We start from the raw sequence: 27,812 nt of genomic DNA, 5'->3' as shown, positions 1-27,812 counted from the left end.
CAGAAAATGTTAAGATACTGATTGATTCTCCCTTCCTTACCATTCCCCCAACTTTACTTTTTGGGGATGAAGGAAAGCAACAACTATGGTGTTTGTTTAAATACCAAATGGTCTTTAGATAAATTGTTTAGCAGTGAAAAATACGTTATTTATAAACTGTTGGGGGTACGTGGGGATTCCTTAACAGTGCCAGAAGAGAGAAGTGAACTAGCATTTATTGAGCTCCTACTTTGCATCAGTGTAATTCCTACAACTCTGCACGTTAGCCGTTATCATCCCTGTATTCAGCTGTTGCATCCTAAGCCTGGAAGGTTTTAGTAACTTCCCCAAGGTAGCCCAGCTTGTTGAAGGTAGAGCCCAGATTGGAAGCTCAGAGTCTGTGTCCACATATACTTCTCCACTTCAAAGATTGAGCTTGGAAAAAATAAGCTTGTTGACATAGTCAGTAATACACAAATATTTATACATGATTAGTACACTCTTTAGGCATATAGACATGCTTCGAAACAACTGAAAACTTTATTTGGAACAAGCCTATTAATTGAGCATTTATTGCCTCTTTCTGGAGTAGACATGACTTTCTGTTCTGTCATTACATTTCCCTTAGCAAAACAAACAAATTCACTCACAAAATTGTCACTTTGACAATATCATTTGTGTTAGGATTCCTTTGTGTTAGGACTCCAATCAGCATTTGTGTTAGAATTCCAAATGTTTTCCTCACATTTGTCCTATTAGTTCTAGATATTAGTCTTTAATTTTTGTTGGGGCAGATTGCTCAGAGTCCACTGTGTTACAAACATCAGATAGTGATCCAAGTGCCAGGATTCTAAATTTTAAAATGTTAACTCCATGAAAATATTTTGCTTAAGCAATCTTCTTTTCCTCAGCTTCCTCTATACCTCCTATAATATTCTTTTATCCTTCCTTTTGGCACACTCTTTGAATTTTAAACCGAAAGTGAGTCAGGTGATGATAGAGCATTTCCAAAGCGTTTGCTCTAATGATATTGTTGTTGTTATTATTATTATTATTATTATTTTGAGACAGAATCTCTCTCTGTCACCCAGGCTGGAGTGCAGTGGCATGATCACGGGTCACTGCAGCCTTGACTTCCTGGGTTCCAGCGATCCTCTCACCTTGGCCTCCCGAGTGGCTGGGACCACAGGTGTGTGCCACCACACCTGGCTAATTGTTGTATGTTTTTGCACAGATGGGGTTTTCCCCTGTTGCTCAGGTTGGTCTCAAACTCCTGAGCTCAAGTAGTCCACCCACCTTGGCTTCCCAAAGTGCTGGGATTACAGGCATGAGCCACTGCGTCCAGCCCTCTAATGATATTAAAACAGGTGTTAACTTTTAGATATTTTTGTTTTCTTAGACGTGTTCTTTTAAAAGAAACTTCCTTGTTATCTAGCAGAAATAGTCAATCAGGCTCCTTTTTAGCCACAAAATTGATATCTAACACTTTACCATTACTGGGGTGTTACAGCCATTTAGCACACTTTTTTTCTTCAATGTATTTTGTTGTAAATTCTCAAGTTATAATGTTATAAGAAAAGAGCAGCTAAAATAATGGGGGAATAGATGCAGTATCATTGAAAAACAAACTAAAAATATAAATGCTGTAGTCTAAAAATTAAAAGCCTAAAAGGGACTGAAAATGCAATATCTGAAATTATTAATCACTTTGACAGGTTTATGATCTTCACTTAGAGCTGGAGTTCTAAGAGTATGCTATTGCTTTGAATTGTGGGAGAAGTAAATTTACTACAAATAAACTTCAGTAAAGAGATGTTTTTGTTAGAAATAGACTTGGCTGTCAGGCATGGTGGCTCATACTTGTAATCCCAGCACTTTTGGGAGGTTGAGGTGGGAAGATTGCTTGAATGCAGGAGTTCAAGACCAGGCTGGGCAACATAGTGAGACCCCATGTCTACAAAAAATAAAACATTCACTGGCATGGTGGTATGCACTTGTAGTCCCAGATATTGAAAAGGCTGAGGTGGGAGGATCACTTGAGCCCAGGAGGTCAAGGCTGCCTTAAGCCATGATCACACCACTGCACTCCAGCCGAGGCAACAGAGTGAGACCCTGTCTCAAAACAACAACAACATCAAAAAAGAAATAGGTTTGGCTGTGAGTAACAAAGAACTGAAAATAACAGCAGTTTAAACACGTTTAGAGTCATGTTTATTTCATGTTTAGGAAAAGAGACTAGAGGTAGCTAGCTCAAGAGTAGTTTAGTGGTTCTGCAATCATTAGGGCCCCAGGTTGCACTTCTGTCATCCTTAATATGGGACCCTATGGCCCAAGATAACTTATTAGGCTCCAGCCATCCTTGCAGTCAGGAGGAGGAAGTGGCACAAAGATACTTCTACAAGTAATACATGGTACTTCTGCCTAAATATCACTGGTCAGAACTTATGGCGGGGTGCGGTGGTTCATACCTGGAATCCCAGCACTTTTGGAGGCTGCAGCGGGAAGATTGCTTGAGACCAGGATTTCAAGAGCAGCCTGGGTAACATACTGAAACTTCACCACTTCAAAATAAAAAATAAAAATAAAATTAGCCAGGTGTGGTGGCATACACCTGTATTCCTAGCAACTCAAAAGTCTGTGGTGAGAGGATTGCTTAAACCTAGGAGTTAAAGGTTGCAGTGAGCTACGGTCATGCCGCTGCACTCCAGCCTGGGCGACAGAGTGAGACTATGACTCAAACAAAACAAAAACAAAAACAAAACTCAGGTGTCTAAAATGGGAGCACAGTTTTATTTGGGGATGATGAAAACGTTCTGGAGATGGATGGTGGTGATATTATACAATAATCTGAAGGTGCTTAATGCACTATAAACCAAAAATGTTTTAAATGGTAAACTTTATGTTACGTTTATTTTACCACAAACAAACAAACTTAGTCATCAAGAAGGAGGGGGGGGCCAAAATGTGATCTTTATTTTGGATAGCCATTTTCCTCCTAAAAATCTGAGGTTCAATTACTAACGAAGAAAAAGAGGTTAAATATTGGGGAGTACCTAGCTTTGAAACACATGTAATAGCTGAAAATATAAAGGACAACAAACAAATGCACAAAAAAAGAAATACAGAAAGTCATACATGACCTATGAAGTGAATTAATAAGTGGGGATTAATAACAACACTTTTACTAGGGACAAAAAAAAGTAAAAGACCAATCTTTGGTATCTAATCCAGAATCCTTATATTCTTCTATTTGTTCAGTGGCATTGCCAAAGCATGGCATGAGGCATATTTTGGGGAAGGGTCTGGCCCAGTTATGTTGGATGAAGTACGCTGCACTGGGAATGAGCTTTCAATTGAGCAATGTCCGAAGAGCTCCTGGGGAGAGCATAACTGTGGCCATAAAGAAGATGCTGGAGTGTCCTGTACCCCTCTAACAGGTAAGGATTTTACTCCATTAATATACCAGTTCTTGCCCCCAGTACCATGTGGGCCTGCCACAGCTTCCCTTCTCCTTAATTTCAACATTACCAAATGAGCATTCAAATAAATACACCAAATAAAACAAATAAAAAGAATGCAAACTATATTAAGATACCATTTTTGTATTTGTAGTTACTCCTGTATTTTTCAGTTTAAGGCAATATAGTCTTGTAAAGCTAGATCAGAAAATAGGACTTTGTTGCAGTATATAGTACCCACTAGTGAAAATCAGTGTGCAGTGATACATTCCAGATATTAGGTGTAATAATTCCATCTTTAGTCCATTCACCTGTTAACGTTTCTTGACTCAGAATGTGTTTAGAACTGGTATTGATGCAATTGTTGATTAAAGCACACTGTGAAAGAAACCAAGTTAACTTTGCTGTGCACAATTTTCAGGCTATTCCAAATGACAGCCTGCCTGTCAAAACGTGTCATGTGTTTTAAGAAGGGCATATGTGAGTACAAACTGGTGTGTGTGTATGTTAAACTTACATGTTTAGGGAAAAGAAGAAGGAAATGGACAAGGCAAGAGAAGTTGACTCATCAGAAACCATTTAGTAAAAAGAACTTGAAGAAAAAAATGTTTTGTTTACATATTTCTTTAGTGAAAATCAATAACTTGTTAGAATCTATGAAATACCAGATTTATATCTTTCTTTTGACATACTTCTATACATGCAGTGTTTTTATTAGCAGATTAACACATTAATACACCATAGAAATATATTTACACCAGATTTTTAGCCAGAGCACTTCATTGTTTTCAACTGCCATTTTCCCCTCCTTCAAAGGAGGATAGTCTTGTAACATTGCTGTGGTGCTCAGATGAGATAATACATGTCCTAATGCTTTGCAGACAGTAAAGTGTTATATTAATAAATGGTTTGTTGCTCAGAGACCTTTACTTTAAAAGATCCCTGAGATTCATGAAAAGTATGACCCTTACCCAAGATTATTTATATGTTTCATTGAGAGTTTTTGGATTATTTTGTATGGAAATGGCTTTTAAATCTACTTTTTTGGAGTTAAATTTATTATACTATTTATCTGCTTAGAGGCTCTTTATAGAATTATAGGCAAATTAATTATTATTTGAGTTAATAAGATTCAAATTCAGATCTGTATTATCAATAAAAGAACAAAGGCGAGACATATCTTCCAGTTTTTATAATTCATGAATGCCTAACTAGTAATATATGCATTGACATGACAGACTGTCTTTTATCCAGAATAGTTTTTTCTTTCATCTTGTTTCAATATTTTTTTCATTTGCAGTTAAAATTCTGAGCTATTTCCAAGTTACTGTATTTTCTTTTTAAATTTAAATCACATGTATTGCTCCGACTTGAGACTAAAGTCATAGGAAATTTACCAAATATTACTTAATCTAGAGAAATCTAAATAGATACTTTGGAATTATATCAGGATACATTTTTGTACATAGAGAATAGGATTACCAATAAAAAGAATAGGAGTACCAAAAAATATATATGCATATATATTTTTTTCCCTCTGAGACGGAGTCTTGCTTTGTTGCCCAGACTGGAGGGCAGTGGTGCAGTCTCAGCTCACTATAACCTCTGCCTCCTGGGCTCAAGCGATTTTCCTGCCTCAGCCTCCCAAGTAGCTGGGATTACAGGCATGTGCCACCACACCAAGTGGAAAGAGTATTTTATTAGGACAGAAATGTGTTATGTCAAACTTCAGAAACAATGCAATAACTTCAGAGGGTCATTTAGCACAGATGTAGTATAAATTTAGCAAAAGGCCTAGAGCGAGGAGTGAATATGGTGATATTTCTTGTGAAATACAAATGTTTTGCCTTTTTCTGAAGGTTGATTTGCTTAGTCTCTGTCTGTCCTCCTTATCACAGATGGGGTCATCAGACTTGCAGGTGGGAAAGGCAGCCATGAGGGTCGCTTGGAGGTGTATTACGGAGGCCAGTGGGGTACTGTCTGTGATGATGGCTGGACTGAGCTGAATACATACGTGGTTTGTCGACAGTTGGGATTTAAGTAAGGTTCATTAATGTAAAGGCAGTTAAATGCCAGATTATATTGTTAAAAGTCTTATTATGTTAATCCCTACTTGTAATTTTTATAATAATAAAAATACATGTTCTCTCTTACCTGTGTATGGAAGTACAACAATGAAAAATAATGACATTTTCTAAGATGATGAATAGCCACCTCTTGCTATTTATTTCATTTACCTTTCCTGCCATGACCCCTCTTCTTGAATAACTAGTTGAAGCTGGGGTGACCTCTAAGTCCCCTTGTGTCTGTTCAAGTAAGACTTTGAATGCTCATTTTTATTCTGACACGTCATTACTATTGGGTGTTTTTAGTTTTGACATCATTGTCTAAAATTGCAGAGAAGTCCAGTGTCAAATGCTTTGGTATCACATTATTCCCTTTCTCAGAATGTGATGATAATTGTCACTTTTATTTGAGAAAAACAGCCCTCTTGTTAGGAGATGACCTTTAGAACTTGCTTTTGACCTCACTCTCTTAAAAGCTGAGTATCACACTTTGGGACATATATTTTATGTCACTCACATAATGCATTCCATAGTAAAGACTTAAGTTGGTTGAAGTAACTGCAAATGATGCTTTTGAGTTAAATATTTGAATGAAAGCTATGAATGCCCATTCTTTCTTGTTTTCCATATTTCTCTGTCATGCTTGAAGTAATCGTCTTATGCTTTAAAAAACTGGCAAAATTATTTCATTTTAGCTTGATTAGAGCTGATTGCAGATGTTCACTACACTTTAAAATCATACCTTCATTCAAGCTAGGCAAAGTCATGTTAAACATCTATTTTAAAATTTATAAAAGTAATGTAAAACCATTGGAAAATGATGAAAATAAAAAACTCCATATTTTTTTATCCTTATGCTATCATTATAATTTGGATACATAACTTCATATCAGCTCTAGTAATGGACATGTAATTTTTATCCACATTTTTAACTTTATATTGCTATAGTCACAATTTTTAATGATAACAGTATCCATCAAGTTTTCATACTCTAATTTACTTAATATTAGGTTAGCTTAATTTTTCCTATGATAAGTAATGATGTCATGAAGATACAATATTCATATAATTTCCCCCTATTTTGTCTTTTTTTGGGCAGAGAAGTTACTGTAATTTTTGGGTAAAAGGGTATGACAGCCAAATAAATACAATATACTGACAATTGATAAGAATTACTTAGTAAATATCACTTTACATTTAAGTGAATCTCTGTTAGACTGCCAACTATACTCTGTTTTCACAGATTTAGAGAGATTCATAAAATCATGTTATTTCTATTTATTTTCACATTTGGGGAGATTCATAATTCCTGCTATTTCTATTTTCCACATTTTTTTCCTTACTAATGAAAACACTTGACACTGATTTTTTCTTCATATTTTATTTTGTTTCACAAATCTATGCAGAGTATTCACATTCGTTTTAAAAATGTTCCCAATAATGTGTGTAAAAAGCGCTAAATGATTGTGTTAGAAGGCAGTCAAAGCATGTGCTACATTTGTTTCTAGTTTACAGAGGAATTTTTGAAAGAGAATATTCTTTTGTAACGAGAAAAAGTAAACTTTGGGTTTCTTTGTATAAATGCAATTCCAAAGTAAAATGACTTCCTGTTATCTGTTACGTAGTTGCTATGGATAGATGATAATCTAATGTATTTTGTGAAAAAATGGTCTATAAGTTAAAAGTGAACAATATGCGATTTAGGCTTATTACTTTTCTAGCCAAGCCTTGATTAGTCAGCAGTAGAAGGAAGAAAAGCCATAGAATGATTAAAAAGCTTCATTGTTTTAATTTATTAAAATATTCATTTTGTCAAATAAATTTCATAAATACTTGCATAGAAAAAAAATGAAGAAAATTCATGTCAGATAGAAAGATCTCTTCATATTCTTAGTACAGAAATAATAAAAACATCAAGTAAGGGAATTATTATTATGAGTAAGAGTTGGATCTTACGGACTGTTAGAACTGAAAGACGTCTTAAAGATTTGTAAGCTCAGTGACTTCTGGAGGTTTGGATTTTATGGAACAAAAGGAAATAAAATTGGGAAGATGAAAGAAATTAAGATTTACTTAATTTCTAAGTTAAAAAAAATTTCAGGTCTCTCCTATTTCTGCAGCATATATGTTTATTATACATTTAGGTTTTGTTTCTGTAGTGCAGTGTTACAAATAAACTCAATTGGAACACAAATATAATTGATAAAAATTTTTAAGGTTCAATTTGTATATCGTACGAAAAGCTAAGAATATTATAATTCTGATTTTGATGGGCTGAAATCTAAATTTAATCGTAGATTAGGTATAGTGCTTGAGCAGTCAGTGAACTAATCCACCCTTTTCATTTTGAAAGAGAGAAAACCAAAGAAAAGCTGCTGAAATCAAATGAGTTAGAGGGAGCATCAGAAGCAAAACGAGACAAGTATTCTCGCTTTCTGGTCATAATTTCTGCGGTCAGGAATTTGAGATTGATCTCTCTTTGCATTATCTCTGATTGGTTTTGTAGACAAAACACAAGAATGAATGGGGAAAAAGTATTAATTTCTCGTTTGTTATTCATTGAAATAATCAAACATTTTTAAGGTGATTAAAACCTGTGATGGAGCAAATATAGCTCTAAACTGAGTCCCCAAGGTAGGAGAAAGAACAGATACTTATCCTCTGAAGTCATGTCACTGAACTAGGTTGCCTGTGTTAAATGTTTTGTGGTTCCCTGAACCAAGATAGAGCAGTTCTACACACAGTGTTTATTTAATTGTTGCAGATATGGTAAACAAGCATCTGCCAACCATTTTGAAGAAAGCACAGGGCCCATATGGTTGGATGATGTCAGCTGCTCAGGAAAGGAAACCAGATTTCTTCAGTGTTCCAGGCGACAGTGGGGACGGCATGACTGCAGCCACCGCGAAGATGTTAGCATTGCCTGCTACCCTGGCAGCGAGGGACACAGGCTATCTCTGGGTGAGGACTGACTGCAGCTCTCAGGTTTCCATCATTCAGTACCCTTGTACCTCTAACCACTGGCCTTGAATGTGAAGTGTTTCTCATCTTTGGCTTTTTTGGGGGGTCTATTTCCCATAACTGTCTAATTTTCAGTAATTTTTATGCAGAGAAAAATAATCTTTTGAGTCTCTACACCAACATTATGAAATTTCTACCCCTAAGTTGTTTTTCTTTACTTAGAAAATTAAGTTTCTCACTAAAAATGCTTTCAATCATCTGTATCTGAAAAATGGAATAAAGAAGCTGCAGTATCTATTCCCCTTACTCCTTGATCACTTACTCTGATTTTCGTTTACCTTGAGTTCTAGTGAGCTATTTGGAACAGGATTTAAAATAAGAATATTCTCCTCTCCCTGTCTCATGGTTCATTTCTTCTCTAGTCCTTATCATTCACTGGTCACCAACCATCCATTGTTCTTTTAAGTTTCTCAGTGGTCTTCTAAGTGAATTAATTAAAGTTAATAGCTCACTCATCTTTCTAATGTAACTTATTATTTTAGAAACCCATCAGGGATCTCTGTTACTCTTCATTTATATTTTTTTAGACTTGTTGGATAAAAGGTAGCTAGCCCCTCTAACTGTATTGAAACAATTATGGATAAAGATCATCTTGAGAGTAGAGAGCAATTAAACATTCTTGATAAATTTCTTAATGTCTGGTGAAGAGGGCAGAATATAGATGAATGAAAAATACGGAGGGAAATATTCAAAATACTTTGTAGTATGCTATAACAGCTTTATTTATGTGTGTGTGTGAGAGAGAGTAAGTGTGTGTGTGTGTGTGTGTGTGTGTATGTGAATAGATGTTAATATAGCCTTAGGTGGTCTTTACTTTTAACCTTGGATTGAATCAACTCCTTTGTATTCTCCTGTTTGGAGACTGTGAAGCTGAAATCTTCATATTATAAAATAACAAAACTTTTTTGAATCTCAGGGTATTTAACCATATTACACACTTTAAATTTATCGAAGTCTGTGGCTGATTCCTCATTGTATTCTACACTGTGAAAGCTTGGTGACACTGCTTTAATCTAGCATTATACCAAGTAAAAATACATGTTTTTATTCCATACCTTTCAGGCCATATTTCCATTTTTCTTTCTTTTCATTTTGTTTTCTTTTTCCCTTGCCCCTTCTTCTTATGAAAAATTTATGATCCTCCCAGGATTATGTGGTGGATGATTACATGTGGTTGAGGGAGATGGAACTTGTTTGCTGGAAATGGATTCTCTCAGCCCCAGATAGCAGGTGTTGGAATCATGGGATGATCTACGCAAATATGCTCTGTGAGCTCCCAGTGATGAAATACTGTGTGACCTGAGTTCTCCGTAGGCCTGTGTTGTTAAATACATCAAATGGTTGGAATAACAAATCTTTTCAGTTCCCTTGAAAATCTTTTTAATTCTAGGACTCTAGATGTGTTTTTTCAAAATTTAAAAACCTGAGGGTGATAATTATTAACAAAACATATGATCATTATTATGAATCTCTTCAGTTCTAATCTCAGTAATGTGTCTACTAACTAAAGTCATTTGTCTGAAGAACATTATGTCTGAGTCACATATCCTTTTGGGATAGAATCATATTACTATTTGTTCATTCATAGATCATTGCTTCCACCTATTAAAAACTACTGTGTATTTAAAAGAGAAGCTTAGAGAAGGAGATAACAGAATAACTATATAAATAACAGTATTTAGGAAACAATGGAGATTTTTTACATCTTTGGCACTGCAATGATGAGCTCTTGGACTATTGCTATTTTCAGCTATTTGAAGGCTAATTTCTGGACCTTAACTTTATATGTCAAGGGAAACTTTTCTCAAAATTAGTGACAGCCCTATAGCTACTCTTTTGGGTCTGTGGTGGGTGGAATGCTCAAAAGTAGTATTCTAGGTTAGTAAACGTAATTCTAGTAAGAATGCAGTTGCTGCCTATGTGAGTTGGGAGAAATTTCTGGGATGGTAAAAATATGGATTTCTCATTTTAATATTACATTAATTCTAAAGTTCAGAGTATTAAGTCCTGGCAAAGATTTCTTTCCCATGAGGTTGTTGCCTCTTACTCAATTTTACAGTATAAAATTAGGCTTAATTACATTAATTAATTAATTTATTTATTGAGACTGAGTCTCACTCTGTCACCCAGGCTGGAGTGCAATGGCGCAATCTCAGCTCACTGCAACCTCCACCTCCTGGGTTCAAGCAATTCTCCTGCCTCAGCCTCCCGAGTAACTGGGATTACAGGCACCTGCCACCACGCCCGGCTAATATTTGTGTTTTTAGTAGAGATGGGGTTTTGCCATGTTGGCCAGGCTGGCCCCAAACTCCTGACCTCAGGTGATCTGCCTGCCTTGGCGCCCAAAGTGCTATGATTACAGGCGTGAGCCACTGAGCCCAGCCTAAAATTAGGCTTTTAATGTGTATGTTTGCATGTTAGAATTTATCTTTTTTCTAACAGACAGTATTATTTTCTAAAAATAATGTATTATGTTACAGGAAAAATTGAAGAAAACTACTGAAAGTCAACTTGAGATATATTTTAAAGATAATTGTATACCTATAGGATTGTTTAGGTTTCCCAAAAATTTTATCTATTTAAGATTTTAGAAATAAAACATGTTATGTATTATTATTTCCATAACAACACAAACTTAATAGTGACAACGTATGGATGGCATGACTTTTGTCATCCAATTTCCCTTCAAGAATTAAGAATTTAATGATTTTGTAGAATGAATGGCTAAAATTAGGTTCAGAAATATTGTATGCATTGTTTTTACAAAGCCATGCAAGTTAGACTTTAAAAACACTTTATCATTTGTATTTTCAGAGTATATGAAAAAGTGCCTATAAAACTACCAGAATGGAACATGTAGATCTAATTTCATGTGCAAATGTTTTCTTAATTTTGAACCAAATATCCAAAAATGTAAAAAGTGAAAACTTTAAGAAAAGAATTTCATTTGTTTGATTTTGGTATCTGAGGATTACTTTTTCACTTTCTGTTCTTGGAAAGAACTCCCGAATTTCAGATACATTAATAAGAAATATGAAGTTTCAATATTGTGTTTTATGACATAGCTGAAACTCCAAGTTTTTATTCAGCTAATAGTGGGCAGTGCATACATAGAGTTGGCACTCCATAAACATTTGTTGAGTTTGATTTTGCTATGTGATTCTGCTATATACTGCCTGTCCCATGAAGTGAACATGATTAGGGTTAGACACTGGGGAGCCAGCAACTCTTGGGGCAACACAGAAGGATGGAGAAGTAAAAAATGGGTCAGAAGAATAAAAATAGAATGTGTCCATCTTGCTAACAGTATTTTCTTTTAGTTAACCAGTGTTGATTTAGTAACTTCACATATTGGCTTAAACATATATTAAATAATATATTGTCCATTACCTGCAGACTTCTGCCTCCCTAGTTCTGCTGATAATTTTGCCATGCTTCATTGTATTCCCTAAATCCTTGCCAGTAAATCTTGGCCCTGAAGCTGGAGACCCTTCTAGTAACTAGGTAATCAGATGTGTGAGTGTTAGCTTGCTTGGGTTGCTATAACAAAGTTCCACACAGGTGGCTTAAACACAGATATTTATTGTTTCACAGTTCTGGGGGCTAGGCGTCCACAATCAAATGTCAGTAGGGTTCATTCCTTCAGAAAGAACTGTGAGGGAATGGCTGTGTGAGAGAGAGATGCTCCGGGCCTCTCTCCTTAGCTTGTATATGGCAGTCCTCTCCCCATGTCTCTTCACATCACCCTCTTCATGTCCAACTTTCTCCATTTTATGGGAATACCAGCATATCTGATTAGGGCCCACCCTAATGACCTCACAATTCAACCCATGCAAGTCACAGTGAGGAGTTTCAGTTCAACATCATAATTATTGGTGTGGTGATACGTGACACTTTACAAATCCCTTCATTTGTATTAACTTAGATAAATCTTAATTTGCTAGAGTTCAGTTTCTCAACTTTTAAGTCAGTAATTTTTGTGACTTAATTCTTTCCCTTAAAATCAATGGAAAGCCTTAGATGGAAATTGTCCCTATTTACTGCTTTTTTTTTTTTTCTTTTTCTTTCTTTTTTTGCCTCCTCCAGCATTAGACTTCAATCAAGTTACCTAACTATGAATGCCAAGGTTGTGTCTGTTTCTATCTTTCTAAAAATCTTGGCTTTGGAGTATAAACTTCTAGCTCTGTTCACGGATAAATGTACAGACATGAAGCAAAAACAACCTCAAGTTATATTCTTTTACTATTTAGAAGTAAGGTGTAATAAAGTAATTCACGGTTTTATAATGCTATTCATTCATTCAACAAACAGCGATTGCATATCCTCTATATGCCAGGCACTGTTCCACAGTCTGGGGATACAAGGTTGAGCAAGGTGAGCACTTTGAATTCAAGGCTGCAAGAGACACTGCAAAAATGAATAAAATTTTTATTGATATATCTCCTCTCTCTCAAAAAAAGTATTTCCCATCTGATTTTATAGCTGATTTAAAAAGAACAATTGTATTTTGTAGAGTCGCTCATGCTTTAGCATCAGTTTGCTGGTTTGGGCTGTTCTAATACTTTTGAATCATGACTTAGGTTTTCCTGTCAGACTGATGGATGGAGAAAATAAGAAAGAAGGACGAGTGGAAGTTTTTATCAATGGCCAGTGGGGAACAATCTGTGATGATGGATGGACTGATAAGGATGCAGCTGTGATCTGTCGTCAGCTTGGCTATAAGTAAGGAAAACCTAATTATTTGGGATGGTTACTGATGAGCATATCTGAATTTTTAAATGCTTATTTTAATGAGTTACCTCTTACTTAAAACGAGCTTCTGTCATTCATTTGAAAATAGTGGCCGCATATTGTTTTGATCCAGAATCAAAAAGAAGTAATAAGTAGATCCTATTCACATTTTTCTATCTTCTCACAAGAAATATTATGTCACATAAGAAATATAGCTTTTTATCTAATAACAAAATCATCTAATAACTCTGACTAGTCATAATACTGCTTGTATCAGCTTCTCTCAGTTAACCTTTTCTCTGTGATGAATGTTTCAACACTGTAGCCTTTTAAGGGACTCTAGAGTTATTGAAATTACTGTTGGTTCTCATTTTTCTTGGTAGTTATAAAGTCGCTGTGGACACGGAATTAGCAAATGCTGAGCCATTGCTCCTAGAGCTGAGGTCACTGCTCTCCCTTCTTGTTTCAGCTTTCATACTTGTAAACAGTTGTCCTTTTTTATGGTCTGTGTGGTGCCAATTTTTTTTTTTTTTGCATTTCTGTGCTTTCTTTGTTGATGACTTCACTGTTTAAAATGGCCCCCATTTGTAGTACCGAAGTGCTGTGTAGTGTCCGTAAGTGCAGAAAGGCTGTGATGTGACTTTGAGAGAAAACGCATACATTAGATATGCTTCACTCAGACATGAATTACAGTAAGAACATGGCACTAAATAGAATGTGAAAAGGACACGTGTTTACAATATGAAAGGAGGAAAAAAGAAGGCAGATCATCTCCTGTTGGTTAGACCTCAGCTGGGTAATTTAAAATTTTACTTGGTTCTGCATATGTCATGAATGACTGTGAAAGCACCCTAAGTAATGATTTTAAAGTAACAAAAATATGGAAAATGTTATAATGCAGAGGGTTATAAATTTAAGATAATATATATAAATTGCCTAGCTCAGAGTAGATTACTAATAGTAATTTGGATTTAAAAATATATCCTTAATTATATATCTGTGTGCATCTTAAATATTGAACAGTTCATATGGTTATTTTCTATAAATAATACATGTTTATTTTAAAAAGCATTTCTGTTTTAATAAAAGTTAAAATGTTGGGGGTAAACTTCAGCTGTGATCTGTCATCGGCTTGTCTATAAGTAAGGAAAACCTAATTATTTGGGATGGTTACTGGTGAGCATATCTGAATTTTTAAATGCTTATTCTAAAGAGTTACTTCTTTCTTAAAATGAGCTTCTGTCATTCATTTGAAAATACTGGCCACATATTGATTTGATTTGATTGTTTCTGGTTACTCGATACTACTTCAATTTATGGCACAGTTTTGGACCCAGTTGCAATTCCAGTTGTCCTACAGCCAATTAATCCTTCATTTGTGATATAAATTTTCAATTTTCAGAATATGGGACCGTAAAGTAGGGAGAGTCTACATTAGATGTGGAAGTGAATTTAGTCAGTGATTAATTTTAAATTTATTTTGCTCACTGTGTTTCTATCACTCCTTTTTCCATTTGAAAAAAAAAATTATTCTTGTTTTTGTATTACATTACATTCTCAATACCTTTCCTCACCCAAAATCAGCCATTAAAAGATACTGCTCTTTGAGACTGGTTTCTTGGCCATATTTTAATTTTATTGTTTTGGTGGAGGTGATCCAAGAAGCCTAGTATTACCTTTGGAAATACAAAGGGAAGGATTGGCACCAAAGTTGATCTTCAAATTGTGTCTCAGCTAAGTTTAAGGAGAGAAAAATATCCTAAGCGTGTTCATCAAGCATCATCAATACACACATAATTGTGTGTTATTACTTGAATTTCTTTCTAAATTGTTGATTGCTTTTTATTTATCATCATTGATATAGTTTGGACATTTGTCCCCACCCAAATCTCATGTTGAGATGTAATCCATAATATTGGAGGTGGGATCTGGTGGGAGGTGTTTGGATCATGGGGGCAGATCCCTCATGAATGGCTTAGGCCATCCCCTTGCTGATAAATGAGCTCATGCCCTGAGTTCACATGAGATCTGGTTGTTTAAAAGTGTATGGCACCCTTCCACCCTGCTTTCTGCTGCTACTTTTGCTGTGTGATTTGTCTGTTCCCCCTTCACTTTCTGCCATGATTGAAAACTCCCTGGGCTTCAGCAAAAGCCAAGCAGATGCCAGCACCAAGCTTCCTGTAAAGGCTGTAGGGCTATGAGCCAATTAAACCTCTTTTCTTTATAAATTACCCAGTCACAGGTATTTCTTTATAGCAATGGAAGAATGGCCTAACACAATCATTTAGTCCATTTAGCATTTAACTCAAAAGTGAATTTAGCCTCATGTTAGGATGGCTATGATCAAAACCACAAAGAGTAACAACTGTTAGTGAGGATGTGGAGAAACTGGAACCCTTATACACTGTTGGTGGGAATGTAGAATGGTACAGCCACTGTGGAAAATAATATGGAAACAGTATGGAAAATAGTTCCTTAAAAAGTTAAAAGTAGAACTACCATATGATCTAGATATCCCATTTTTGGGTATATGGCCAAAATAATTGAAATTAGAACATCAAAGAAATATCTGCACTCCCATGTTCAATGCAGCATTATTTGCAATAGCCAAGATATGGAAACAGCCTAAATGAGTGGATGAAGAAAACGTGGTATGCATATATATACAGTTACTGAAAGACAAATACTGCATGATTCCACTTATATGAGATATCTAAAATAGTCAAACTTATGGAAGCAGAAATAGAATGGTGGTTATCAGGGGTTGGGAGGAGAAGAAAATGGGAAATTATTTTTCAATGGGTATAAAGTTTCTGTCATGCAAGATGAATAAGTTCTAAAGATCTACTGTACAATATAGTACCTATAGTTAATAATATGGTACTATAGACTTCAAAATATGCTGAGGGTATAGATCTTATTTGTGTTCTTACCAAAACCAAATGAAAACCAAAACAGAACATAAAGAACAAAACAAACAAACCTCAGAAAAGAACACAAGGAAATTTTTGGAGGTGAAGGATATATTTAGCACCTTGGTTGTGGTAATGGTATCACAGATACATGCATATGTCCAAACTGATGAAGATTTTTTATATCAATTATACCTCATTAAAGCAGAAAAAAGTGATTTTAGATGAGAAACACAATCTAGATTAAGTGAACAAAGTTTGTTGCAGCTTTCAATATTTCTGTAATACTTATCAATCAAGAAAAGCATCAAAAGACTTTATAATCGTGTTTTAAATAGTCTTATAAGTAATTCAGTAATTTAATGTTACTGTAACAAACTAGATAACATAATTTGCAATTTGCCATCAAATAGTATTTAAATGAGAATTGTTTAGCTATTTGATTAATCTAAATATACTTGCATATTTTTATAATTTCTCGCTGAGGGGAAATTGGATTTCATATAAGAACATATGTATATAAATAATTTTCATCATGTCTATTTTGAATCACAAAAAATATTTAATAAAGGGCTTATTTGTAGAAATGAATCCAGGAAACTTTGAAGCTGTTATAAAGTTTGAGCCTCATAAATAGGAATTTCAGAGATCTCTCCTCCAGCCAGTCCTTGGAAACACTGAGAATCAAAATAGTATTAGAAAGCCTTTTAATAATGGGAAAGACAGAAATGAGATAATAAAAAAGGAAATGTGAATGGTAACTAATACAGATCCGATTAAAGTGAACAGAAAGTAAAAGGCATTATTTAATGATGCATTACATAATGTCTGACAAAGTCTAGCATATGAGCATATTGTTTGTAGATTGTTGATAGAGAATGTGTTGAGGTCAGTTAAATTCATTGAGATAGACTAAGTAGTCATGATAGAAATTCCATTGTTTACACTTTATGTGGATCCATTAGCATATGTTCCAATATAACGTTGTTTTTGAACATATTTGTTAGCATATTAATCCTTAAAAAATTTTTAAGAATTGTATATTCTTACTGCTTTAGTAGAGATCTAAAATTAAGTATATTTGGTACCTATTTTACATCTAAATAGCTGCAAAGGACTTAATTTCTGGCATATTTGTATGACATTTGAATATAAAACAGTTACACCACTCTTAATTATATTCAGTAAAATATAAATATAGTAATTTGATTCTGCTATCCATTTAAAAAAAATACATGAACAAAAGATACTTCTTTGACCAGAAATTTTACAGTTTTTTATTCTCCTTGAAATCGTATTTTAAATTTTCTTCCCCCACAGAATCTCAATGTTATTATGCCTTAAAAATATGTGTGTGTATATATATACACGCACATATATGCACACATACACATATACATATACACGTGTGTGCATATATACAGCTATATGCACACATATGTACATGGAGACAGAGAAAATTATGCTAGGAAGTTTCAGGTGTCTCTAGATTTTGTAATTTCTGGTATACAACTGATAATAAACAACAAAAAATTTAATAAAATTATTAAATAATTATTAAACATAGGAAATAAAAGTTTACCAAAGTTCTCATTTCTTAATTAGACCAATGGGTTGGGTTTGTGTTGCTTGGATTAAGGAAGCTTCATTGCTATCATATATTTTGAATTTTTCTTTTGTCTACTTTAGAGGCTTTCAAACTTTGGAGGAATGCACTGTGGTAGGATTTGGAATGAGTGCAAGATATGCTTTTTGTGACGTGAGAGAAGGGAAATTTTGAAAGAGAAGTTTGATCTTGATAGCAGCAAGATTATTTTTAAGAAAGAATATATGTGAAATTTGAGGATATAAAAATTGATTCCTTTAGAGCCTGTGTATCTCTTGGAAAGTTATTATCTACCAGGAGCACTTGACATCCAGTTTAAAGACTAGTTATTAGAAACCGTTGTGTCATTGAAATTTTCAGCTATGAATTACTAGATTCAGTAAGCCCATGAGAAGCTTTTTTTCTATGGATGGTAGAGTCCTTAATTGTCTAAAGAAAGAGTAGTCAAAAGAAAATATGTTAGATTTCACTATATCAATGAGAATTTCTTTAATCATGTGCTGTTATTAGTTAAAATGTTCTCTAATTTCAACTTACTGATGTATCTAAAATGGTGCTTTTTTTTAGTCTGTAAGTTGATCATTTGCTAAGAAATGATGCTTTTGGTTTATTTAAATGAGTTAAATTTTATTTTCTGTATGTTTACTTCTACCTGCCATCTAGTTTTATGTTATTTATCATGCTTTATTTTCTTTTTTTTGTGTGTATGTAATCGTCTGATTTTTTGATTTGCATAATTAATTCAATTTTCAATTTTCATTTTTTCTCAGTGGTCTAGAAATTCAACATTCTTACTGTTTTTCTAGAAGTTCTTTTTAAATTTTTAGCAAGCATACTGAAATATGTTTTCTTAATAATTTCAAAAATTATTATCTGTAACTTCCCCTTCCTGAAAAAGATAAAGACATTTAACATACTGTTGTTTACTTTCTACCTCCACCCATTCTCACCTCTGAAACTGCTGGGAATAATCTGAAATTTTTGTTTCCAAATTCTATTAATTTTTTATTGTCTTCAAATTATGCCGATTTGAACTTCAAATTTCTTTACATTATATCTACACATTATCAGCAATTATTTTTATTTTTAAAGAAGGTTAATAAACAACAGTCTTAACAATCTTATGCAATTTTGCCTAAGAAAATGGAGAGACAATGCAAGTAAACAGAGAGAACAGAAAAGAAATTTAAGCACAGATATATAGAAGGTTAAACAAAAACCCTAGTAGATTACAGGCTCATGCCTGTAATCCCAGCACTTTGGGAGGCCGAGGCGGGCAGATCTCTCGAGGCCAGGAGTTCAAGACCAGCCTGGCAACATGGTGAAACCCCGTCTCTACTAAAAATACAAAAATTAGCTGGCTGTGGTGGCTTATACCTCTAATCCCAGCCACTTGGGAGGCTGAGGCAGGAGAATCGCTTGAACCAAGAAGGGAGAGGTTGCAGTAAGCCGAGATTGTGCCATTGCACTTCAGCCCTGGGCAACAGAGTGAGACTCCATCTCAAAAAAAAAAAAATAATGATAATATGAACTACTTTTAGCAAATACACTTGAAAATCTAGATGAAATGGATGATTATCTGGGAAACTACATTTTCAACAAAAACGTTATTATCAAAATTGATATAGGAGATAGAAAACCCAATTAGATTAATGGCTATGAAAGAAATGACTGATTTTTTTGCTGGACTTTTTACCAGTCCTTCAGAGACAGTTTCTGAATTGCATGAATTGTTGCAGAGCAAAGAAATGTTTGGAAATCTTTCCATTCATTTTATGAAGCTAATTTAATTTGATTTCAAGACTAGGTAAGTAAACACAAAAAACAAAACTATACCTCAATCTAATGAATCTACATACAAAGTTATTTTGCTAACAAAATATTAGCAAATTTAATTCAACGATGTATTAGAAGAGCAATATATCACCAGTAAGTGCAGTCTGTTGTAGGAATGTAAGAGTGATTCAAACTGAGGCATCCAATTAATGTAATTCAGTGTGTCACCCATAAATATACAACAATTTTAAAAATGATTAAACAAATATGATCATCTTAAAAATGTTGAAAAGTTATATGATAAAATCAATATTCCTTCCTGAAATCTCTTAGGAAGCTGAGAACAAAATTAAACTGCTTTAATTTTATATCACAAATAAGCATCAAATAGGAACAAAAGAGTGCCTGCCATTACTGCAATGACAGCATTGTCTGGAGGTTGCACTAAAGCATTAAGAATTGAGGTATCAGTGTTGAAAAGGAAGGGTCAGAATATTTATATGAATAATATGATTGTTCACCTAGAAAACCCAAGAGAATCAACTGGAAAGAGACTAGAACTAGTGTTTATTAATGTAACAAGATAAAACATAAATACTTAAAAGGCAGTGGTCTGCCTGTGGGATAAGTAGAAAATAAAAAGAAAAAAAAGATTTGTAGAGGTTACAAAAACTTTGTAAGAACTGAGACCTATGTGAAAAACCTAAGTCTTGGAAGGAGGCGGAGCAAGATGGCCGAATAGGAACAGCTCCAGTCTCCAACTCCCAGCTCGAGCGACACAGAAGACCGGCGATTTCTGCATTTTCAACTGAGGTACTGGGTTCATCTCACTGGGGAGTGCCAGACGATCGGTGCTGGTCAGCTGCTGCAGCCCGACCAGCGAGAGCTGAAGCAGGGCGAGGCATTGCCTCACCTGGAAAGCGCAAGGGGGAAGGGAATCCCTTTTCCTAGCCAGGGGAACTGAGACACACAACACCTGGAAAATCGGGTAACTCCCACTCCAATACTGTGCTTTAAGCAGACAGGCACACCAGGAGATCATATCCCACACCTGGCCGGGAGTGTCCCACACCCACGGAGCCTCCCTCATTGCTAGCACAGCAGTCTGTGATCTACCGGCAAGGCAGCAGCGAGGCTGGGGGAGGGGCGCCCGCCATTGCTGAGGCTTAAGTAGGTAAACAAAGCTGCTGGGAAGCTCGAACTGGGTGGAGCTCACAGCAGCTCAAGGAAACCTGCCTGTCTCTGTAGACTCCACCTCTGGGGACAGGGCACAGTAAATAATAACAAACGCAGCAGCTCTGCAGACGCAAACGACTCTGTCTGACAGCTTTGAAGAGAGCAGTGGATCTCCCAACACGGAGGTTGAGATCTGAGAAGGGACAGACTCCCTGCTCAAGTGGGTCCCTGACCCCTGAGTAGCCTAACTGGGAGACATCCCCCACTAGGGGCAGTCTGACACCCCACACCTCACAGGGTGGAGTACACCCCTGAGAGGAAGATTCCAAAGCAAGAATCAGACAGGTACACTCGCTGTTCAGAAATATTCTATCTTCTGCAGCCTCTGCTGCTGATACCCAGGCAAACAGGGTCTGGAGTGGACCTCAAGCAATCTCCTACAGCTACAACCTACAGCTGAGGATCCTGACTGTTAGAAGGAAAGCTATCAAACAGGAAGGACACCTACACCAAAACCCCATCAGTACATCACCATCATCAAAGACCAGAGGCAGATAAAACCACAAAGATGGGGAAAAAGCAGGGCAGAAAAGCTGGAAATTCAAAAAATAAGAGCGCATCTCCCCCGGCAAAGGAGCGCAGCTCATCGCCAGCAACGGATCAAAGCTGGACGGAGAATGACTTTGACGAGATGAGAGAAGAAGGCTTCAGTCCATCAAATTTCTCAGAGCTAAAGGAGGAATTACGTACCCAGCACAAAGAAACTAAAAATCTTGAAAAAAAAGTGGAAGAATTGATGGCTAGAGTAATTAATGCAGAGAAGCTCACAAACGAAATGAAAGAGACGAAAACCATGGCACGAGAAATATGTGACAAATGCACAAGCTTCAGTAACCGTCTCGATCAACTGGAAGAAAGAATGTCAGCGATGGAGGATCAAATGAATGAAATGAAGCGAGAAGAGAAACCAAAAGAAAAAAGAAGAAAAAGAAATGAACAAAGCCTGCAAGAAGTATGGGATTATGTAAAAAGACCAAATCTACGTCTGATTGGGGTGCCTGAAAGTGAGGGGGAAAATGGAACCAAGTTGGAAAACACTCTTCAGGATATCATCCAGGAGAACTTCCCCAACCTAGTAGGGCAGGCCAACATTCAAATCCAGGAAATACAGAGAATGCCACAAAGATACTCCTCGAGAAGAGCAACTCCAAGACACATAATTGCCAGATTCACCAAAGTTGAAATGAAGGAAAAAATCTTAAGGGCAGCCAGAGAGAAAGGTCGGGTTACCCACAAAGGGAAGCCCATCAGACTAACAGCAGATCTCTCGGCAGAAACTCTTCAAGCCAGAAGAGAGTGGGGGCCAATATTCAACATTCTTAAAGAATTTTAAACCCAGAATTTTATATCCAGCCAAACTAAGTTTCATAAGTGAAGGAGAAATAAAATCCTTTACAGATAAGCAAATGCTTAGAGATTTTGTCACCACTAGGCCTGCCTTACAAGAGACCCTGAAGGAAGCACTAAACATGGAAAGGAACAACCGGTACCAGCCATTGCAAAAACATGCCAAAATGTAAAGACCATCAAGGCTAGGAAGAAACTGCATCAACTAACGAGCAAAATAACCAGTTAATATCATAATGGCAGGATCAAGTTCACACATAACAATCTTAACCTTAAATGTAAATGGACTAAATGCTCCAATTAAAAGACACAGACTGGCAAACTGGATAAAGAGTCAAGACCCATCAGTCTGCTGTATTCAGGAGACCCATCTCACACGCAGAGACATACATAGGCTCAAAATAAAGGGATGGAGGAAGATTTACCAAGCAAATGGAGAACACAAAAAAGCGGGGGTTGCAATACTAGTCTCTGATAAAACAGACTTTAAACCATCAAAGATCAAAAGAGACAAAGAAGGCCATTACATAATGGTAAAGGGATCAATTCAACAGGAAGAGCTAACTATCCTAAATATATATGCACCCAATACAGGAGCACCCAGATTCATAAAGCAAGTCCTTAGAGACTTACAAAGAGACTTAGACTCCCATACAATAATCATGGGAGACTTCAACACTCCACTGTCAACATTAGACAGATCAACGAGACAGAAAGTTAACAAGGATATCCAGGAATTGAACTCATCTCTGCAGCAAGCAGACCTAATAGACATCTATAGAACTCTCCAACCCAAATCAACAGAATATACATTCTTCTCAGCACCACATCGTACTTACTCCAAAATTGACCACGTAATTGGAAGTAAAGCACTCCTCAGCAAATGTACAAGAACAGAAATTATAACAAACTGTCTCTCAGACCACAGTGCAATCAAATTAGAACTCAGGACTAAGAAACTCAATCAAAACCGCTCAACTACATGGAAACTGAACAACCTGCTCCTGAATGACTACTGGGTACATAACGAAATGAAGGCAGAAATAAAGATGTTCTTTGAAACCAATGAGAACAAAGATACAACATACCAGAATCTCTGGGACACATTTAAAGCAGTGTGTAGAGGGAAATTTATAGCACTAAATGCCCACAAGAGAAAGCAGGAAAGATCTAAAATTGACACTCTAACATCGCAATTAAAAGAACTAGAGAAGCAAGAGCAAACACATTCGAAAGCTAGCAGAAGGCAAGAAATAACTAAGATCAGAGCAGAACTGAAGGAGATAGAGACACAAAAAAGCCTCCAAAAAATCAATGAATCCAGGAGTTGGTTTTTTGAAAAGATCAACAAAATTGACAGACCACTAGCAAGACTAATAAAGAAGAAAAGAGAGAAGAATCAAATCGTCGCAATTAAAAATGATAAAGGGGATATCACCACCGACCCCACAGAAATACAAACTACCATCAGAGAATACTATAAACACCTCTACGCAAATAAACTGGAAAATCTAGAAGAAATGGATAATTTCCTGGACACTTACACTCTTCCAAGACTAAACCAGGAAGAAGTTGAATCCCTGAATAGACCAATAGTAGGCTCTGAAATTGAGGCAATAATTAATAGCCTACCAACCAAAAAAAGTCCAGGACCAGATGGATTCACAGCTGAATTCTACCAGAGGTACAAGGAGGAGCTGGTACCATTCCTTCTGAAACTATTCCAATCAATAGAAAAAGAGGGAATCCTCCCTAACTCATTTTATGAGGCCAACATCATCCTGTTACCAAAGCCTGGCAGAGACACAACAAAAAAAGAGAATTTTAGACCAATATCCCTGATGAACATCGATGCAAAAATCCTCAATAAAATACTGGCAAACCGGATTCAGCAGCACATCAAAAAGCTTATCCACCATGATCAAGTGGGCTTCATCCCTGGGATGCAAGGCTGGTTCAACATTCGCAAATCAATAAACATAATCCAGCATATAAACAGAACCAAAGACAAGAACCACATCATTATCTCAATAGATGCAGAAAAGGCTTTTGACAAAATTCAACAGCCCTTCATGCTAAAAACGCTCAATAAATTCGGTATTGATGGAACGTACCTCAAAATCATAAGAGCTATTTATGACAAACCCACAGCCAATATCATACTGAATGGGCAAAAACTGGAAAAATTCCCTTTGAAAACTGGCACAAGACAGGGATGCCCTCTCTCACCACTCCTATTCAACATAGTGTTGGAAGTTCTGGCTAGGGCAATCAGGCAAGAGAAAGAAATCAAGGGGATTCAGTTAGGAAAAGAAGAAGTCAAATTGTCCCTGTTTGCAGACGACATGATTGTATATTTAGAAAACCCCATTGTCTCAGCCCAAAATCTCCTTAAGCTGATCAGCAACTTCAGCAAAGTCTCAGGATACAAAATTAATGTGCAAAAATCACAAGCATTCTTATACACCAGTGACAGTCAAACAGAGAGCCAAATCAGGAATGAACTTCCATTCACAATTGCTTCAAAGAGAATAAAATACCTAGGAATCCAACTTACAAGGGATGTAAAGGACCTCTTCAAGGAGAACTACAAACCACTGCTCAGTGAAATCAAAGAGGACACAAACAAATGGAAGAACATACCATGCTCATGGATAGGAAGAATCAATATCGTGAAAATGGCCATACTGCCCAAGGTAATTTATAGATTCAATGCCATCCCCATCAAGCTACCAATGAGCTTCTTCACAGAATTGGAAAAAACTGCTTTAAAGTTCATATGGAACCGAAAAAGAGCCCGCATCTCCAAGACAATCCTAAGTCAAAAGAACAAAGCTGGAGGCATCACGCTACCTGACTTCAAACTATACTACAAGGCTACAGTAACCAAAACAGCATGGTACTGGTACCAAAACAGAGATATAGACCAATGGAACAGAACAGAGTCCTCAGAAATAATACCACACATCTACAGCCATCTGATCTTTGACAAACCTGAGAGAAACAAGAAATGGGGAAAGGATTCCCTATTTAATAAATGGTGCTGGGAAAACTGGCTAGCCATAAGTAGAAAGCTGAAAGTGGATCCTTTCCTTACTCCTTATACGAAAATTAATTCAAGATGGATTAGAGACTTAAATGTTAGACCTAATACCATAAAAATCCTAGAGGAAAACCTAGGTAGTACCATTCAGGACATAGGCATGGGCAAAGACTTCATGTCTAAAACACCAAAAGCAACGGCAGCAAAAGCAAAATTGACAAATGGGATCTCATCAGACTAAAGAGCTTCTGCACAGCAAAAGAAACTACCATCAGAGTGAGCAGGCAACCTACAGAATGGGAGAAAATTTTTGCAATCTACTCATCTGACAAAGGGCTAATATCCAGAACCTACAAAGAACTCAAACAAATTTACAAGAAAAAAACAAACATCCCCATCCAAAAGTGGGCAAAGGATATGAACAGACATTTCTCAAAAGAAGACATTCATACAGCCAACAGACACATGAAAAAATGCTCATCATCACTGGCCATCAGAGAAATGCAAATCAAAACCACAATGAGATACCATCTCACACCAGTTAGAATGGCGATCATTAAAAAGTCAGGAAACAACAGGTGCTGGAGAGGATGTGGAGAAATAGGAACACTTTTACACTGTTGGTGGGATTGTAAACTAGTTCAACCATTATGGAAAACAGTATGGCGATTCCTCAAGGATCTAGAACTAGATGTACCATATGACCCAGCCATCCCATTACTGGGTATATACCCAAAGGATTATAAATTATGCTGCTATAAGGACACATGCACACGTATGTTTATTGCAGCACTATTCACAATAGCAAAGACTTGGAATCAACCCAAATGTCCATCAGTGACAGATTGGATTAAGAAAATGTGGCACATATACACCATGGAATACTATGCAGCCATAAAAAAGGATGAGTTTGTGTCCTTTGTAGGGACATGGATGCAGCTGGAAACCATCATTCTTAGCAAACTATCACAAGAACAGAAAACCAAACACCGCATGTTCTCACTCGTAGGTGGGAATTGAACAATGAGATCACTTGGACTCGGGAAGGGGAACATCACACACCGGGGCCTATCATGGGGAGGGGGGAGGGGGGAGGGATTGCATTGGGAGTTATACCTGATGTAAATGACGAGTTGATGGGTGCAGCACACCAACATGGCACAAGTATACATATGTAGCAAACCTGCACGTTGTGCACATGTACCCTACAACTTGAAGTTTAATAATAATAAATAAATTTAAAAAAAAAAAAAAAAACCTAAGTCTTTACTAAAGCTAGAAGACCTTATCAATGAAGAGACATACCACAATCCTGAATGTGAAGACAAAATAGAAATAAATTTATACATCAAATACTATGCTAGTAAAAATCTTTCATTTTTCTTGGTGTGCATGTGAGATGGGGAGGGTGATTTGACTTCCAAATTCATCTGAAATCCAATCCATGTGGTACTGGCACAGGAATAGTTAAAGAGGTCAGTGACATTGCAGCAGTGGCTATCAACCTTGGTTGTAGATTGAAATCATTTTGGAACTTAAAAAAATACTATTCATTCTATTTTGATTCAAAGTGAGGTAAGGTTTAGGTTTTGCTGTATGTTAAGTGTTTTAAAAGGCAATTCTGATGGGGAGCTACGGTTGTGAATTACTGAACTATAAAGACCAAGAAATGACTTGTGCACACATAGCTTGATAAATGAGAAAGCCTTTCAAATCAGCTGATTATTGGGACAACTACTTTAGGGACAAAAATAAAGCTAGATTTCTTATTAACATTAAACAGAAATAAATTTCAGACAGACAAGAACTCTGTGATATACAATAAATACATAAAATTAAAAAATAATACAATAAATAATATAGTTAATTAATTAAAAAATAGAAAAAAATAGAATAAAACTTCTAGGAAGAAATGTAAGCTGCCCACAAAGATTTATGTATGAGGATATATATATATATAATTGTAAGAAGTCTAATTTTAAAACACATGTGCAACATTGGAGAAATAACTTAGTTTTCTTTGCCAAAGTTTGATGCAGAAGTATCTGCAGAAGAATCACCTAGAGCTTTGTTAAAAACAGATTACTGATTTTTTAAATGATTTCTTTGTATATTGTATGCCATTATTCTCTATTAGAAAGTATATTCACCAACAAATATATTTCTACAAATATCAACTTTTAAATTTATCTTTTCACTTTCCTTAGGGTAGTTTTTAGTAAAGCTACAGTCTTAATTTTTGCTAAGTTTATCAATTTTAAAATTTATAGTTTACACCCTTTATGTCCACTGTATTAAGTTTTTCCCTAACTTGAGATTTCAAGGATAGTTTTGCAGTAATTCATCTGGAAAGCTTTTGCGTTTGATAACTATTTCATTAATTTGCTTGAAAGCTTTTGCCTTTGATAACTATTTCATTAATTTATCAGGAATTGAGTTCTAAATATGGCGTTAGTTTGAAATATTTATTTCATTTAAATATTTTTGCATTTGCATACTTTAAAATGTGTTATTAAAACAAAAAGTTAATAAACTAAAAGTAAGTCTGCCATCTAGTCATGATTCCTGTTTTTCTCTGTCTCTGTTAAAAATTGTATTTTGAGGCCAGGTGCAGCGGCTCACTCCTGTAATCCTAGC

General features: G+C 35.9%; 1 protein-coding gene across 1 annotated transcript in view; it reads left to right on the top strand.

Annotated features, from left to right (window-relative positions):
• PRSS12 (serine protease 12) overlaps window positions 1-27,812 on the top strand; it is a 78,538-nt gene that overhangs the window by 32,211 nt on the left and 18,515 nt on the right. Inside the window, exons 5-8 of the mRNA XM_007999652.3 lie at window positions 3,238-3,416; window positions 5,336-5,477; window positions 8,268-8,464; window positions 13,105-13,246. Coding sequence (XP_007997843.3) covers window positions 3,238-3,416; window positions 5,336-5,477; window positions 8,268-8,464; window positions 13,105-13,246 — 660 coding nt within the window. The remainder of the gene's footprint in view (window positions 1-3,237; window positions 3,417-5,335; window positions 5,478-8,267; window positions 8,465-13,104; window positions 13,247-27,812) is intronic.

This window comes from Chlorocebus sabaeus, chromosome 7 (assembly GCF_047675955.1).
Source record: "Chlorocebus sabaeus isolate Y175 chromosome 7, mChlSab1.0.hap1, whole genome shotgun sequence".
Lineage (NCBI taxonomy): Eukaryota > Metazoa > Chordata > Mammalia > Primates > Cercopithecidae > Chlorocebus > Chlorocebus sabaeus.
This window is presented reverse-complemented; position numbering and strand designations above follow the sequence as displayed.